Source organism: Dicentrarchus labrax, unplaced genomic scaffold (genome assembly GCF_905237075.1).
Source record: "Dicentrarchus labrax unplaced genomic scaffold, dlabrax2021, whole genome shotgun sequence".
NCBI lineage: Eukaryota > Metazoa > Chordata > Actinopteri > Moronidae > Dicentrarchus > Dicentrarchus labrax.
Window position 1 is genome coordinate 11,290,739 of NW_026136719.1, and position 18,581 is coordinate 11,309,319.

At 39.8% G+C, this 18,581-nt stretch overlaps 1 protein-coding gene across 6 annotated transcripts in view; it reads right to left on the reverse strand.

The window, feature by feature from the left end:
* The window catches only part of cdkl5 (cyclin-dependent kinase-like 5), a 42,816-nt gene that overhangs the window by 4,239 nt on the left and 19,996 nt on the right, over positions 1 to 18,581 (reverse strand). For 3 of the 6 annotated variants that reach the window (XM_051379077.1, XM_051379075.1, XM_051379074.1), the window contains exons 4-20: positions 16,638 to 16,683; positions 16,407 to 16,543; positions 15,865 to 15,985; positions 15,247 to 15,306; positions 14,190 to 14,280; positions 12,108 to 12,210; positions 11,010 to 11,096; positions 10,336 to 10,416; positions 9,982 to 10,157; positions 8,538 to 9,412; positions 7,576 to 7,916; positions 6,665 to 6,766; positions 6,216 to 6,321; positions 5,126 to 5,261; positions 3,176 to 3,281; positions 1,617 to 1,778; positions 334 to 594 (exon numbers count right to left, since the gene is read on the reverse strand). In XM_051379077.1, the coding sequence (XP_051235037.1) occupies positions 334 to 594; positions 1,617 to 1,778; positions 3,176 to 3,281; positions 5,126 to 5,261; positions 6,216 to 6,321; positions 6,665 to 6,766; positions 7,576 to 7,916; positions 8,538 to 9,412; positions 9,982 to 10,157; positions 10,336 to 10,416; positions 11,010 to 11,096; positions 12,108 to 12,210; positions 14,190 to 14,280; positions 15,247 to 15,306; positions 15,865 to 15,985; positions 16,407 to 16,543; positions 16,638 to 16,683 (2,991 nt within the window). The remainder of the gene's footprint in view (positions 1 to 333; positions 595 to 1,616; positions 1,779 to 3,175; positions 3,282 to 5,125; positions 5,262 to 6,215; positions 6,322 to 6,664; positions 6,767 to 7,575; positions 7,917 to 8,537; positions 9,413 to 9,981; positions 10,158 to 10,335; positions 10,417 to 11,009; positions 11,097 to 12,107; positions 12,211 to 14,189; positions 14,281 to 15,246; positions 15,307 to 15,864; positions 15,986 to 16,406; positions 16,544 to 16,637; positions 16,684 to 18,581) is intronic. The other 3 variants (XM_051379078.1, XM_051379080.1, XM_051379079.1) reach the window with 3 other exon arrangements.

The following is an 18,581-nucleotide window of genomic DNA, read 5'->3' on the forward strand; positions in this document are numbered from 1 at the left end:
ATTTTTATATCATGGTATGCATTTTATAATATTATAATATATTCACTGAAATAACTAAATGAGTTAAGGCCCAACACCTTCTTCCTTCCTCAACACTTCCTGTTGACAACCCCTGCATTTCTGAATACAAAACTTCTTTGTACAAAGGCTTTCATGTGTTGCAGATGCAGAACCAATTTGTATGACTTTAACCTACAAATACCTCTTATGTCACTTAAATAGCACCATTTGCATAATCATGACTGACACTAAAGGGCTGTTATGATATTTTTGTGACAGACTGAGCTCTGGGTCAAACAAATACAGTCTCTAAAGTCTCCAGTATGTTAATACCTGAGAGTGTGAGTCCACTGGTTTTTCTGGTGGCCAATCATTAACTCTCTCTCTCTCCCTCCCTCTTTCCCTCTCTCTCTCCCTTTCTCTCTCTCTTTCTCTCTCCCGTTCTCTCTCTCTCTCTCTGTCTCGGTCTCGGCTCTGTTCCCGCTCCCGGTCTCTGTCTCGGGATCGCTCGCGATTTTTCCTCCGGCTGCCGTGGTGAGAAGATGACTTGGAGCTCCTCTGCAGGGACAGGTGTTCTTGTCCGTTACCAGGAACCTAACAAAATACAGGCATATTATCATTAGTTATCCAAAATATCTATTTAATGTAAAAGTTAGTCCCTCTATGGTGAGGTTTCAGGCATACAACACATTTCACTCGAACCACATCTCAAATCCTGGTGAGGTTCTTCATGCATCCCTCTGGCAGCACCAGACAAAACACAAGGAGGTGGGGATGGTGATGATTTTATACAGAAAAAAATGCACAAGTTCTCCAAAAGCTTTGGTTCTGAGTGTGTTTTCACTGCCGGGCTGCAACTAACTAATTTAACTTTATTTCAGACACATACGTGCATATTAACATAAAAACCTTTATCATTTAAATAATGATTTTCATTATCAGTTAATCTGTTGATTTTTTTTTTTTATTTATCCTAATTCATGATTCATAATTTTCCAGAGCTAAAGTTAATGTCTGGAAAAGAGATGTAATTTAAATTGATATAAAACAAAGAAAAGTGCCAAATTCTCATTTTTGGGAAGCTGAGACAGGCAAATATTTGGCTTGATAACTGACTTAAAAGGATTATTTAATTATTTATATGAGAATATGAGCTTTAGAGGTACTGGTTAGCAGATTTTATCTTTGAATAGAACCAGGCTAGCTGTTTCCCCCGTTTCCAATCTGTAGTTTTGACCTTCTCATCTAACTCTCAGCGTGAAAGCACATTTCAATGTTGAACTTTTCCTTTAAACTATTATTTCAGCACAGTACATAGTCCATAATGGACCCAGAATTGTCGGCCTCACAAACAGCAAACCCTGGAGCATGAAATCAATCAATGTTGTACAATGCAATGTGAATGCAAGGTGACTGCATTTGACATACATTATAGCGAGACAAAATGGATGCACAAACACCGTGCAGTATTAGACTCGAAACATATTTGAAATCCTTTCAATTTGAAAGATTTCTCAGTCAATCAATCATCAGGCTCTTGAGAGGATTTCAAACCAGGTCATTCTGGTGAGTGCGGTGTGAGTTAACATGCAGTCGTAGTGTTGAGGTTAGATTACTGGTGAGGCAGGGTAGGGCGCGGGAGGCTGGTGTTGTACCATAGGCGAGGCGACTACAGGTAGGACTTTGACAGCTGAGTTGTGCTTTAAGCTATTTTTCGAGCTAAAGAGGGGGAAAAGGCTTTTCCTGATGCTGGGGTTCCTCCCGTCCTCCATGTCCGTCTGTGAAGCAGAAGACGCACAGCCACAACTCTCAACACAAATTTCTGACAGTATACAAGAAAAACAACTGCAGCACCTGATGCACAACCATCTAAATAAATACCACTCAACAATAGATAAAGAGGAAAAGATCATTAACAGCACGAAGATTTGATTGTTAGGATAAACAGGAAAGAAAACAGAGAGAGTGGGAATTCGGACCAGCATTAAAGGATCATTCTGTATTATTACGAATTGTGCCTTATATTTTGGCCATCATTTCTATCTGTTATAATAACATTGTACTAGCCAAAGTAGTTGACATGGCAACATTTTAGCAAACATTTTAGTCAGGTTATCTAGCACTTTGTTTGGAGGAAAAAACAAAGCTGCTTCTGATTCTGGTAATAATCCCTAATTGTAATAAAAGTGTTTCCATTCATCTTCTTTAATGCACATTTCAGTTTGCACATAAAAGTACAAATTTCATTTTGAAATTAACAAAAAAAAAGGGAAATATTTCAGTTTTACACTTGGCTGAGATGGAAAAGTGGGTGTATTGATAAAAAGAAAATGCAACCAAGAGCAATGGAAACAGACTTAATGAATTAATCATAAAACATTTCTTAACTTAAGGTCACACAAGCTTCCATTCCACTGGAGAGATGAAAGATGGTGCAGACAAAATCCTCAGATACATATGGACGGAGGAGATTGTAACCTTCCTCGAATTAATAGATAAAACGAACATAAATGCCTTTTTTCCATCATGCCTTGTTTGATATTGATGACATCGGGGCGCCCTCCTCTTCTGTTGTGGTTTAATGTCATGGAAAAAATAGCAGCACTTATCTCAAACTTATAATATTTGTATAACAATAGTGGCATTCATTTATATTTTCTTTTGTCAATTTTTTGAAAATATGATTAGAATTTAGCTTAGAAGAGCTATATTTGTATTATATTATATTTTGTACAGTAGGTTGGTGGGGCTAGAAGCTGGTCTGTAAACGATTTACAGCGAACAGTTTGGAAAATAATTTCACCTAAATCTGAATAGCCTGGTTGTTTTTATTTAAGTCTGACACATCACTGTAGCGATGTTGCTATATTCCCTGATTTTGGCAATTCAATTCCAACATTATTATTACTACTAGGAATGATGGCAGACACTACGAAAAATAAGACCCATGTTGCAATAACCCAGAATTACTCTTTAACACTCTTGGTGGTTAATATCACTGTAGATTTACACAGTAAGTTCACATAGTTTTCACACTGTTAAACACACGATAATCACTTTTAAATGCACTTACTACACAGTAAAATTAACTTTATAGATAAGAAGAGAACACATCAAACCAAAGGAAATATTTCTATCTGTGCTAGATGACAGCTGATGACTTAAATGATCTTACTATTTGTGTCTTCTTCTTTTTCTTTTTAATGGCTCTGAAGAAGCCTTGTTTTTCCTTCTCTTTGGTGGGCTCTGGAGGATTCATGACCATTGCTTCTGCGGTGGTCCTACGAGGCAAATGTGAAAAAGTTCATATGACTCATGTTTTTGATTTCAAGCTCAGTATTAAATCGTGACTTCTTCTCAGGCGTGTCTCAAAGAGTAGGGCACAACCTAAATAGAAAATGTGATGAGTAGGACACACATACAGAAAAGGCAATACAATAACACCAGTAGCACAATGGAGGACTGCAACTGATGTTTAAATAACTCTATTTTTAAGCTTTCAATTTTAGGCTAGCTAACAACTATTCAAATTTTTCACTTCAAAACATAAAATTACAAAAACACATATTTTTTTTTACATTTGAGGATAGTGAAAAAAACAAACACCAAAGTCATTTTTCTCGTTTACTTAAATCTGCATTGTGGAACTTTTGTCTCCCCCTCTGGCAGTGAGAGTAACTACACAAACCACAAGAAGTCCACCACAGTGTACTACAGCCAGTGCTCAATACAAAACCCACAATTCAACTAACAATGAATGAGTCCTTATCAAGCGACAACCTCTGTGGCTACCAAATGAAGCCAACACGCAAGTAACAAAAACTGCAGTTCCTCGAACGGCCACTCAAGGGTGGCTACAGAAGTCAGGAAATCTCCATAAGGTCCCATATTAAAATGCCCAACTTCACAGCAAAAAAAAAGAGGTCTTGTCTCTGTAGCTAAATTCCCCATTCATGACAACTCTATGGGCAGTGATTTTTTATATAACGCACCTTGTTTAAATGCATAATTAAGTGAGTGACAGGTGGGTGCCGTCAAAGGTGGCTCCTCATTTTTGAATTAGCCGGGAGCCGGCGGAGTCAGGAATGCCAAGATGGCAAGGGCCAGAGCCGACCACAATTTGAGCTTCACAACAGCTCTTAAGGAACCTATGGGTGACGTCATAGAGACTACAAAAATTTTAAATAATACAGTCTATCTCAACAAAAAACTCCTCCTTGGGAACCAAGGAAGGAAACTAAAGTAATTCGCATCAGACATATAACTGTTGGGAAATGAGAATAAATCCAAGTGATGCCTCTTCCACCTAGTAGACAAGCTTATTGATTCTTGGAGTCCATCGAGTTTGCTAATGTCAGCTTTCCCTGGGAGTCAGGTGGTTAAATGGTACATCCACAGAGTAGCAGATGGAGTTGGAGAACAGGGCTTGGCAAGCAACTCAACCATAACTCTGGGTCGGACTGGGCCTCTTTTACTGGTGAGAAGATACGCCCTTTCTGGTTTGATACACTGGCATTGCTGGGATCTATGTCGCATCAGTACTGCTGTTCCAGTGTGGTAACCATAGACTCCACATTAAAAACTCAAAAATACAATACGCAAAATACAGAGATTTACCTGGTGGTGAAATGCTTAATCAGCATTGTGTGAACTTGTTTGGCAAAGTAGTGAATGTAATGGACGTTAATGGATGTATATTAAAGGGACTGCTATATAAATGCAGTCCATTTAAACATCAGCCAGCTTTAATGTGTATGTCATTTATCATGACAATAAATCAATAAATACTGAAACAAAAATAGTCAACACATGAAAGAAAATCTTTGCTTCAATTAAATGTCAATGCTACAATACAACATGTTTTCACTTATTTAATTTGAGTTATTTAGAGAATGTGATCATCTGTCTTTACAGTAGGACCACAAAGTAATCCTAAGTAAGTAAAATCTAACGGATCCTTATTAGTGTTGAGACAGACTTCATGTGACAGTGAGGAACATTTTACAACTCAGTGTGGATGTACAACCTTGAATGTATAACAATGCTATCTACTGCAGCATTGCCTGAAGTTACAATCAAGAAAAATGCCAAGCTAGTTTAAAAAAAACAAAACAAATATTCTCACCAGTCAAAAGCCGTCTGGCGTTTGGAGTGGTTGGCCATGGCAACAGGATCTACGGGAACAACCGGCACAACTGGCCCTCGACCCTGCCCGACACCATCATGGAAAGAAGAGGGGTTATCTGGTCTTGGGGACGGGACTGAAGAGAAACAATGAGTAGAGACGATTATTAAAAGCCTTGTATATATTTAATCCATTTTCAATGATCATGAAACTTTAGAGCTATTTATTTATATCTTTCACTTTAACTGCACTGTATTAAATAGACTACCCTGAAATATTCATTATCTCCAGAAGAAGAATCCTACTGACTCTGGTTTTCAATTGATCCTCTGCCTTTTCCTCTGGTGCCACCAGCAGGTTGACATTGGATTTCCATTAAAGGTGGGGTAAACGATTCTAGGTAATGCAATTCTAATCCAACACACTTTTTGTCAAATTCAGCAATTTCTCCAGATTCGCTTACCTCACCTTTATAGATCCAGTGTGTAACGTTTAGAACGATCTATTGGCAAAAAAGCTCTATTCAAATGGTTGCAACTTCAATACTAGATAACACACTGGATCCTTCAAATTTGGCATTCCTGAGAACGAATTGTAATATTTTAATAACCCAACTTTTCCTCTAGCACTGTCGTGAGGTCAAAATGTAATTTGTCCAGTACTTGCAAAACCATGACATTCCCATCAACCTCAGATGTACTTTGTGTTTACGGCTAAAATGTTAGCATTCTAACGCACTAAACTAAGATGGCCAATATGGTAAACATACCTGCTAAACTTCAACATGCTAGCATTGTCATTGTGAGCATGTTAGCATTTATCTGTGCCAAATACAACCACAGAGAGCTGCTAGCATGGCTATTGCCTATTTTGTTTTATTCCATTTGGGCTTAATTTAAATTTAATTGAACCATATTTATATGTGTGTTTTTATGTTGCATTAAATAGCTTTTCTATTTGCCTCATTCTGTGTTATGTGAAACATTTTGAGTTGACTTGTTTAAAGGAGATACACTTGCCTAAAAACAAAAAGAAATCACTTTCATGATGCCACACTACACAGATCTCTTCTGTGATTCCTGTTCCTTACCTCGGTAGAAGCTGCCTACTCTCCGAGGCATAGACTCAGTGAAGATCATCCTGTTCTCCTTGGAGGAACCTCCATCGTCACCATGAGGGTCGTGATACATACCAACCTAAGAGACGCAGACATCATGTGGACACACAAACGCACAAATACACACATGGACACAGGACCATACAAGTACAAATAGAAGTTCCTCAGTATCTTCAGCTTTGTGATTGATAATCTCCATTTAATCACACTTTATTGCTTATCATTAGCTATCACATTCTTTGCTGGCTCACATCAACAAGACATTCGGGACAATCTTAGAGCTTTTCAGTGAGGTTACATTTATACCAGCGACAACGTGCAGTGAAGCTGTTGACCTGAGTAGAAACAGAAAAAGCTATGGAAACCGGCGGTCAGAAGAGCTACTGGCTGTGTTTGCTGAGGGAGGAGTCAGGGGGTCGGACCTCGTTTTTAGTGCGCTGTGTATGAAAAGCAGCAGTGTTGTCCCTCGTAGAGTCTTTGATGGGGGCGCAAGGGTGGCTCATGTCTTTAGGGGACTGCTCACTCTGTTGAGAAGACGGACAGGCGCAGGTCAAAGCAGACTGGACAAGCAGCATGAAGCAGAGGCAATGATAATGTGAGACAGTGACAGTCCCTGCACACACACATCAACTTGTGAAATATGCATTCTTGCACACATTGCCAATACATGTATTAAAGAACAAATTCACCCTCAGACACACTGACGATGTTTAATACCTTGAATGTGTGGGCTTGAATGCAAATCAGGAAATGTGGTATTTTTTGTCCTGTGTATTTACCCTTTTTTTCATCAACCTGCCTCATCGTCTGTTGCTTCTGTTATATCCAACATTTCCCAGATTAATCTTTAACACTTCCTAGTACTGTTTATTGTTTTAAATCTATTGTTTTTTCTTTTATCTGAAACTTATACTTATATATATATAGATCTTGAATCTCACTGGGAATATTCCACGTGAAATAAAGGTAAAAAACAAACAAAACAAACAAACGCCTATTAAACGGTGTTAACTTGTGGCCTTTAGATGTGGATTGTAAGTGCAGGTGGAGAGCTTCAGTGATAGTGCTGGTGGAGCAACAATAGTTTGATTGCATTATGGTCTATTGAAGTTATAGTGATTTTTTCAGAATAATACTATTCTAATATTCCTAATATTGTAGCTGTGGTAGAATATATATTGTCTACAATCGGCCTTTTACTCCTGGAAATAATAGTAATACATCACCATATGCTATAATGGATCCTATACGACCCTTTTAATAGTGTTAGTGTCAGTATTTTTGTATTAATGTTTCCTTTAACTACCACCACACTCACAGGACTGTCACTAACCCTCGTCATGTCATCAGTGCAGTCCTCTCTTGAAGAGCTCACTGAATGTCCAGTGAGGGTGGTCCGGTGCTGCATTTGAGGGGAGAGGAGCTGCAGGCTACTGGCACGTGTCGGTATCGCCTGCCCCGGCGCAGGCAAGCCCGCCATCCCACTCTCGACCCCGTGTGGTCGGTGGCGCTCCCTCCTCACGTACATGGAGTGGCGTTGAGGACGTTGCTGAGAGGAGAAGGGGGAAGTATAGCCTAGGCCATAATGATAAGACTCATGTGGAGAAGGCAGAGTGTGAGTGGAGGGCATCCCTGCTCCTCCTGGGTCTAAGAGCTCCGGAGCACCGGCCTCCTCTGGAGACGAAGACAGGAGAAGAGCGAAAAGAGTCATTAGAAAAGTCATTAGAGCTTCAAGTAATGATTATTTTCATTGTCGATTATTCTATTATTTTGTTCGATTAAGCGTTCAATCTATAAACTGGGTGAAGAATACCCATAGTCCACAGTGACATCTTCAAATTTCACAGATACAGATATAAAACAGAAAACTAATTTTTCACTGTTACTTCTTCTTTTTTATTTCTGACAGATATTTACAGGTAGATTATGAGTTAGTTGTATATTTTGGGATGGTCTCAGCCTAAAGACTGGAAAATGGCTTTTAAATTAGGTATAGCTGGAGAAAAGATGTGGTGACCATTTCAAGAGGAAGACCCATGTCTTTTTTCTGTGGGGACTGTGTATGTCATAGGTGATATGTTAGTTACTTATTAGTAATATGGCTTTCTGTCTGTTTTTGTTGAGCTAGGGTGGGCTCTGAGATCTAGAGTTTGTTGCATTGTACATAAATACTTTACATAAAATAAAAAATTAAATCTGGTTGAAGCCTGAAGCCAAATGCAAATTCACACTTTTAATTTAGTGGACAATAAAGTTGAATCTTGAATACAAATCTTTGTAATCTCTTAAACCTACCTGGGGCTAAAGTTTTATGTCTAGATTTGTGTCTGGATGAGGAGTCCAGTGTGCTGCTCTCCATGCGGACATTCCCGCTGCTACGAGAGGCGGGGCTGTGCCCGGATCGATCGCTGTGTCGAGCAGAGGGGCTGCCGGGTGGCCCCGGAAGACCTGAAGTGGTGTTGAGGTCTAAACAACTGGCGGGGAAGAAACGGGCACTGGGCCCCACCCCTGCTGTTGAGCTGGAGTTTGGGTCATCTGGGTGGAGTCGACCATCGCTGAGGTTTCCTACAGATTTGGCATCACTCAGCGCGCTGTGGCTCTTGGACAGGCTCAGATAAGAGGCTGAACTCTTAGAAGAGGAGGACATGGATCCGTGGGCAGAGTCGGCCATACTATGGACGTGTCGGCCATGTTGTTTGTCTGCTCCAGACTGCAGTGTGTTGGTCTTGTTTTCCAGGAAGGTGTGGCGACTGGCCTGCTGCTGCTGCTGCTGCTGCTGCTGCTGCTGCTGCTGTTGTTGCTGCTGCTGCTGCTGCTGAGAGCGAGAGGAGCTTGGTTTGCTGTGGCCATACTTTGCCCCGTGTCCCTGGTCTGGCAGCTTTGGGGAGGGTCCCAAGCTAAAATCAAACTCTGTCTTGCCTTTGGCTTCTTTGGGACTAAGGAGGTGTGGCAGGTTGTTGTTAGCCAGGTCTTTGCTGGATGAGGCAGAACGATTAAGGGTCTGAGACATGTACTGGCCCTTGGGGTGGAGCGTAGGACTTAAACTGGACGGGGGTGGTTTGTTACCATTTAAGAAACTCTTGTTGCTGAGGTGATGGAGGTCACCATGGCGAGGGAGGCTGGAACATTCTTTGCTGTTGGAGCGACGGCTCGTGCTCTTAGTGTGACTCCTGGAGGGGCAGATGGACGGACAAATAAGGTTGTCAATACACTTGCATTATATCCGGCTTAAAGGTCCAGTGTGTAACATTTAGGATGATCTATTGGCAGAAATGGCATATAATATACAAAACTATGTTTTCATTAATGTATAATCACAAGAAAATAAGAATCTTTATGTTTTTCTTTAGAATGAGTCTTTTATATCTACTATCACTCGGGTTGCCTCCCATGGAGGCCACCACTTTTCCACAGTAGCTCAGAACGGACAAACCAAACACTGGCCCTAGATAGGTAGTTTTAATCTAATAGTGTTGGGGGGAACTTGTTTTGATGTTACATTTGCATGTGAGTGTGCATGTAAAGGTAACAGCTGTTAGTTTGTTTACGTTTGTAGAGACCGGGTTAGGGTAACTTGCCATTTTCAGCGTGGAGGTTGCTAGCTCGGAGGTTGGTGTTGTTTCATGTAGTGACAGGGACTTTGAAAACAGTAACACGCAGATAGTGAAAAGGGAGGAGAATGGTGACTGAAATAGTCGGCCAATGGCAGGAAAGTCAAAATAAAGGAACGTAGTCTAACCTTGTAGGAACTGTGTTCTCTCCATGATGGTGTGTTTTCCTCTTGGAAGAGCGTGGTGGGTTGGGAGATGCAGGAGGAGGCCGCTCTCTCTCTGCCTGCCTCAGAGGTTGGAAGGCCGGGTGGTTCAAACTCTGCTCTGTCAAATAACGTTCAGTCGGGTTTAGCAGCAACAGGTTCTGATGAAAAAAGGCACATGGAAAGAACATATTTTAGTGGTTTGTATCTCAAATGTAATCAATACAAATATGAATTATTGATGAAGGTTAATAGGAATAAAAGTGGATAGATTAAGGATGGATGTCCATGTAAATTCTGTTTGATTTTGAGTACTTGGCATATTCTTTGGTATTTTACCTTCATCAGATCCAACATCAAACCACTCAAGATGCCTTGGTACCTTCTCTCCAAAGTCTGAGGATGAGTAACAGAGGGAAACTGGCACAGACACACAGACACACACAAACACAAAAGTACTGGATCAAATTTTTATCCAAACTGAACTTTTTTTGTGCAATGAAAATCACTATTAAGATTTTCAACATACAGTAGATGTTCCTGCCAGTAAAAAAAGTAGCTCTCACTTCAGATCACACAGAAATCTATCACTGGATCACACTAAACAAACTACCAAACACACGCTCACACACACACACACACACACACACACACACACACACACACACACACACACACACACACACACACACATGTACACACAAAGTCTTATTCGGCCTTCTGGGACATTTTCTCTTGCTGCTAAACTGAACACCAACCACCTATCTCATGAGTCATAGCAATCCACTCAGTTATGGTGCTGGGAACACTGCCACGAGAGAGAGAGAGAGCGAGCGAGCGAACGAGAGAGAGAGAGAGAGAGAGAGAGAGAGAGAGAGAGAGAGAGAGAGATAAGGAGACAGAGCTGCAGAGAAAAGGAAAGGAGGTAAAAACAGAATGGAGGAGGAGGAGAAAGAAAAAGAAGCAAAGAAGAAGAATACCAGTGGCTATAGACAAGATGAAAGATTTCCTACCCTGATTCCATGAAAGCGAGGATTATTGTAGAAGAGTTTCATCTGTTCGGCAGGAAGTGGCCCCAAAACCTTCTGAATGGTAAAGAGCTGGAGATAAAATGAATCAGCACCATAGTTAATAGTGACAGTAGACTTAACTGCACTTCAACAAGACTCTTGTGGTGTATCATGTTTAACACCATGTGTAATATTATGAGGATTTTTTTTTACAAAAGGCTGTAAAAATGTAATGACTGTTTAACAATCTAACTTCTACTCCATCCATTCCATAATTGTTGGGAGGATTATTGAGATTTATTGTTGCAAATTTTTTAATTAGTCAATCGGCTGTTTGAGGATCATCATTACATAAATATCTTCTTTGTTGTTTGCAGACATACAACAAATGAAGGCTGAAAACGGCTCTCTTCTTTTCAGCTGTTTGCACGCATTTGCAGGCACCTTTGACCTTTGCGTTAAAACAAAATACATTCTGATTTTGGGCTGTATACTATAAATAAATTTGACTGGCCTAATCTATAAAATGACAGAGAATAACGACAAATGCTGATTGCCAGCTTCCATATTTTGTCTGATCTAAACTGTCAATGTGCAACAGACACACACACTGGTCTTGTCGAGGTGTTGAACCACAAAAAATATTTTTTCACATGCATTTATATCACCGTTAAATGCTCCCTTTAAAATTTCTATTTTATTACATTAGGAAAATCAAAGGTTTCATTTGCGAAAACAGATTTGTATTGTTTGTTTTGTGATAAAAATTTTTATTTGTGCACTCTAGGAAAATGCCAAAATACACCAAATAGGTGTTGGCTTTTTCATTTTAAGAATGGTGTTTATCTGTTTTTGCAAGTGAACTCTTTTGGCTCACGTCAGCTACAGAGAAACCATTTATTTTGTCTGAACAACAGTTAAAAAACACAAAGATTCGCTTAATAAAGATGAGAGATAAAGAAAAGCTGAAAATCCTCACAGTGGAGAACCTATATGCCATTTTTATATGACAAATTATTTCAAACGTTTAATAGTTTATTAAAATTGTTGTTGATTAATTTTCTGTCAACCTTGTTTCATCACTTCATGGGGCTCACCAACCTGATCTATTTCACTTTCCCCTGGAAACAAGGGCTGTCCGTCACTTAGCTCCCCAAGGATACACCCCACTGACCACATGTCCACTGCCTTTCCGTAGGGAGCCCTGAGAGAGAGACAAAATATAATTTATGTGAAGAATGTCAACGTTAGCTTGTGATGACCTTGTCAATTATATGGCAGGAGTGATGATGGTGAAAATGGAAATGAGGATGATAGGGGTGAACATGAAGTCACTAAAACGGAGTGGATATGACAATGAGGAGGAATGGCGATGGAGGTGATGTTATTGGTGATGGTGGTGAGGTCAAATAAAATGATGGATGCTGTGTTTCTGATGGAGATGCACATAAAGAAGATGGTCATTTCTGAGGGAATGGCGCTGAGGAGTCTGGTGAGAAATGGCGAGAGATCTGGCAGCAGAGAAGCAGAGGAGCGGTGGTGTTGGAGGGAGAGAGTATTTGAGTGGGTGGCATTCAAACGCTGTCTCAATAAATGTTCCAGGGCATTTACTAAATCAGGCTACAGCAGTGGGGCTAGATGACGTTCAGCTGTCTCCAAGCTATAATGGAGATTCAATGCAGCAAAAGCAACAAAAACAACATAAGCAACAAAAACAACTGAGAAACTAAAATTTGATCTCGGGATACGGTGCACGCACAATGGTTCATGTCATCATGTTGTAGCGGGTGAATCATCGGCTCTTTTTGGAGAAGAGTAAAGCTGTGATCTGAATTAAAACAATGAGGATGAAAACGCACACAAATTGGTTAATGGGACTGAACCTTGTGCACAAAGACGCACACTAAACCTTAAAAACCATGAAATAAAATAAAAATAAGGACAATTTTAGATAGACATGGACAATACTTAATTTAACCCTTAACATTAACTTAACTGCTGTACACATAACTGTAAAGCTGGACTAAGGGTGGTGTATTAGGACTGACAACTAAGAGCAGAGTAGTCATTTCATGCATAATTTTATTGGAGTAACTTCTGCTGCTCATATCTCTGGGGACTTCCTGTAATTCCCTCATGGATACCTGGAAACTACTGGCCATCTGTAGCCTATTTTAGCGTATCAAACAACCTTACATTATTATATATGAGGGATGGGATACCAATCCGCTATGCAAGATTGGTATTGGCACCAATACTGGAATTTAATCGGGTATCTACCGAGACTCCATGTTTTTTTTATGGCTGGACCGTTCTTCCATCTGTCCATTAGCTCCCCACTTATCCTTGAGGGTCTAAGCCGCCAGTCAAACACATAGAGGCAAACTATTCACGCTCACATTCACACCTTTACGGGCAATTAGAGTTGCCAATTAACCTAACCTGCATGTCTGAGGGAGGACACCAGAGAACCCAGAGGAAACCCACGTAGAAAGGCCCCAGTCAGTCTGCAGGTTTGAGACCAAAACCCTCTCGCTGTGATGCGACAGTGTTGTGACACCACTGTTTCTCACTTAATCTCCTACACACACTCACATCTGCACCGTTCAATCAGATGGAAATATTCTACATGCCTGATGCATCATATTTCCCAGAATATTCATCCCAACACATTTGGGATTGTTCGAACTTTGCTCTCAGTTTTTGTAATGACTGGCACAGTGGTGGTTGCTTTATTTATAGTTTCTTTGTTATCATTATAAAACTCGGATGTGTTTTCACTATCACTTACTTTAATTCAGTCATGGCAGAGTTTTTAGCGTCTGGCGTCATGTTAGCTTACATAAAATGATTTTAATGAGTTATTTTCACTGGGTTTTACAGATGAATTGGGAAAATGTACTGGTATTGCATTGGTATTCTGTATCTGCTAATATCCTGAATCGAGGTATTGAAAATGCTATCAGCAGAGAAAAATATGGATCAGTGTGTCCCTGCCTGATAAAACCTTATACAAAAACTCCATCCATCTGGTGCTCTGTGAAGATAAAAAATAAATGCTGAGAATGATTTGCAACATGAGGTCTCTTTCTCTCTCTCCTTGTTTCTCACATAGTCTCTCCTACACACACACACACACACACACACACACACACACACACACACACACACACACAGACTCACCCCAGCAGCAGCTCAGGCGAGCGGTACCACCTTGTAGCCACATACTCAGTGTAATTGGCATCTGTTCCTTCAGACAGGTTACGAGCAAAACCTGAGCCAGAGTAACATGGTAATGAATAAATCACATAAACTTGATGCAGTATTTTAGACAACCAGTACTTAGTGATAATATTCAGACAATTTACAGTCCTTCACATAAATGTATAAATAGCTAATTAGTAAGAATATGGTACAATCAACACTCGTTTTGGACAGCTACACTCACAACATAGTCGTCTTCTTATGTGACCAGACTCTAATTAGTTATGTCACTGCAGGCAGGCTGAGACCATGCTGTAGATAACTGGTGTACAGAGAGTCAATTTTAACCATGAAAAATCACAATAAACAGCATGCCAGCTCCAACAGTGAATAACAAACAAATCTCACCCCAGCTGACTCAGTAGGGTTGCATTAGCCAATTATGCAAAGCTAATTGACCGTGTGATTTTGCAAAGACTCATCCAAATGTAAAATACACACCTGGGAAACTGTAAAATGATTAAACTGTGCTGTATCAATACAATTTATTAGTATATTATAGGAGACACAGGTTCCTAACATTCACCTGACTTTCCTGAAATATACCTTTGGCAGATTCATTGTGATAACAACCACCAGAGTACATTTTAGTATGCTGGTTGGCTGCTTCCCAGTGGCAGAATTGATCCCTGTGATTAACAACTTACAAGGTGACAAATTAATGGTGGGATTTTTCACAGTGAACTGAGCCCAAGTAACCAAACTGCCCAAAATGGAATCACAGAAATAACTACAAAAATCACAGTTAATTTGACAGCATTACAATGACTCTACACACACACAGCAGAGTGTCTAATAAATTGCCAGTAAAAGCTGATTCAGTCTGTTAAACAAATACCAGGATTTTACTAGCAATTACCTTTATTTGACAAGGCAAATGTGCAGAGACTGTATGGTTTTACTGCAGTGCACCTGTAAATCTCTTGTGACAATATGGCTGCCGTAAAGTACAGAAAGAAAAAAACCAAAGACTCACCAAAGTCACAGAGTTTGAGAACATCCTCCGAGCTGATGAGGAGGTTTTCCGGCTTGATATCTGAAGGAGGGATGCAGACAAAAGGCTGTCAACAATATGTTTCAATCGCATCCTGCAATCCAATCCCACAATTCACTGACATAACACATAACTTGACTACCATCTGCATCTTTCTCTTTCATAACCTGAGAGCTGTTGTTGTAACTTAAAATTCTGTCTGAGCGACAACATCTCTCATCTATTTTTCCTTTTACATTTTCATCTATTTACAGAAATATTTTCTTACATTAAGATCTAAATGCTGTTTACAAAGAAATGTGTTGTAATCAACCTCCTAATTTGCCTGATTATCAGAGTGATCAGAAACTCGTAACTGGTAGCGGTTGCTTGGAGCAGTTTATGTTTTTCACACTGATTAAAGTAGTCATTTTAAAGTAAACGTCTGTGACTGGGCACAACTTCAAGCTTCAAAAGTGTCAACAAAATGTTTACATCACTGGCAGATTTCTTTCCCTTGTTTTGCATTTGAAAAATGTGTTTTTAAGTGTCAACACAACTAAGCGTCATTGATATTTTTGCAGTCGATACGTATGGAAATAAAGAAAATAAACTCCTCACCTCTGTGTACTATTTCATTCTTATGACACCAGTTGATAGCTTTGATGAGCTGGTAGATGTAGCTACGGACTTTGTCAGGCGGTGCACCATTGGGCAGTTCCTCTAAGAGCTCCAGCATGTTCTGCAAACCACAACAAATTAACCTGTAGAAACAGCTACAATGTGGAGCTGCAGTTTTAACTATACATAAATAATAATAAGTATAATATAGTTGCCTAGATAATTCTTACAGTGGGGATTCCTCTCCCCCTTTTGTTTAAACCCTGACTGGGGATTGAGAGGGGATGCCATGCATTATAAGTATAAAAATAAAACCTGTCATGAAATAAACACTTGGCTGGATACCCTGGCAACACAGTGGGGAATACCATTATTCACCAACAGCATAGTTCATATGTTGCCATGGTGATGCTTTTTTTATGCTCAACTGAGCAATCTCAACATCCTGAAACTTAGAGTCTAGATACAGCAGAATAGAGATATGTAATATAAAAATTCATGCGTGCATAGTATGCATATAATCATAGTGTCATTAAGCTGACCCTCTCAACATATTCAAAGACAAGGTAGAGTTTCCCCCTCCTGCGAAAAGCCTCCTTCAGCTCGACGATATTGTCTTGCTTCAGCGTCCGAAGCATCTTCAGCTCCCGAAGAGTCGTCTCCTTGACCTCCTCATTTTCTGCATAAAAATTAAAGATACAGAAATTATACAGCTGATTGGGTCTTCCTCTGTCTCTCCACTACATTTCTCCCTCACCAGCTCCTTCACTCACCTTCGCTGTCTTTGAACTTCTTAATGGCCACCAGCTCATTAGTATCCTGTGAAGAAATGAGGACGTGAGTTGTGTTAAGACAAAAGAAAACAACTTATTGAGTTCAAGGCCTTGGTGACTTTCTAAGACAGATATAAAGATACAAAGAACATTAAGATCAGAGTAGAAGTGAGAAATATAAGGTATTTGTAGAATGAAAGGTGAAAAGGAGAAATAAGGGAAATGGTGTGATTCATTTCCTGCACATTCTTAACATGAAAAAAGTGTGCCCAAGTTGCTGGCAGTGCCATCTAAAGAGCCAGTCTGGTCCTCTCATTTTAATTATTTCACCACAGGGCACTTGCACACAAAAAACAGAACATCCTTGGCATAGTTAATATGGATCTTATCTCCTTCAGTTCCTTGCAGGTTGCTTGATTGACCTTGCTGAATTTAACAAACTGGTGTGGTTGTAGATTAAGAGATTTACCGGGGATTTACCGGGGCTGTGCTGCAGCTGGAATGCTATGTTTTAGATATCACATATACAGTATATTGTATAACTTTACAAACAAAAAGGTTTTGTTTCTGATGATATAATGTAAATGTGCATACATCAAATTCTCATTTTTAGTTATGAGCAACTTTTCACGGTGCTTAAACAATCAATCAATCACTTTTATCATTGGAATATATAAAGATGGGCTTCCCATTAATGAAAATTAGATTAATAATGGACTTTGAAGGTTTAAATGATTACCCCTAGCACTCTGTTTAAGGGGAAATTAATCTTAAAATGAAAGCAACAGAAGGGATTGAGCTACACATGTTTATAATGCCTTGATGTTGACACATCTCAGAGTAAATACAATAACTAGCAGCCTGGTCAGAACCAAAGGTAAGATTACTACATGTTTATGGCCTTTTTAAAGGGAAGTTTTGCGAATTGTCAACCAGCTTTGTAACATGACAGTGTGGATAGTGTATGCAAATGAACAATGTTTTCCATAACTCCATTTTGCCCTTACACTGAGTTCCCCGATTTGCTGGCAAATGAATCTATCAATCCGACTGTCCGTGGAGGCCGGCATACAAAAAATGCAAAAGAGCAATCTGTAGTTTGAACTAAAGCCCTAGAGCTGGAGAAAATGTGCCATATCTGGCAGCAAATGAGCAGGATGCTCTTGGTGCAGGCAGCATAGTGGGATGTTAAACTGGTTCATTTGCATACACTAGCCACATTATAATGGTACAAAGCAGGGTGGAAATGGGTAATTTCCCTTTAGTGAACAGTGCAGAAGTTTGTGAGGCTATTTATATATAGACCTTGACAAATGAAGACTTTGTGTCGAAAATGCATAATGTTGTTATGACTTTTCCAAGAAAGATACAGACATATTTTCATGAAGCTTTGCCTACATACACTGCAGGCATGTAACATCATAAGTTGCTCTCTTCTTCTACCATCTGCAGTAATTACTATATGACTTTAGCCTGTGTTAAAGTTACTGCTATATCTACCATTTCTCACTGGAATTCCATGTGTCATGTTTGAACTAAAGCTGTCAGATCTCTTTCAATGTGTGGTGTGTAATAAAAAAAGGTGTCATGTGCAAACATACTTCTAAAAGACTAATTTTGTTTTCCAGCAAGTTTCTGTCATGACACTGAGAGCCAGCATCCTTAATTAAATGGGAAATTGGTCTATTCAATCTTAATGTTGCAACCTGAGGGTAGAGTGGGTGAAGACAGTGGTCTGTAGGGAATTACAGCATTCTGGCCAGTTTCCCTCTGTCCTACTCTGTGCTACTCTCATGTTCCTCTATTGTCCTTTTGTTTATGGAGGGTCAGACAACAGAGTCAGCCTCAGTGTCTAGAAGAGGTCGCGCGGTGAGGAGCTGCACGCCACCGGCAGTGCTTTTGTTCACACAGGCCAATTGTTTGACAAAGCTGTCTGTTTTGAGA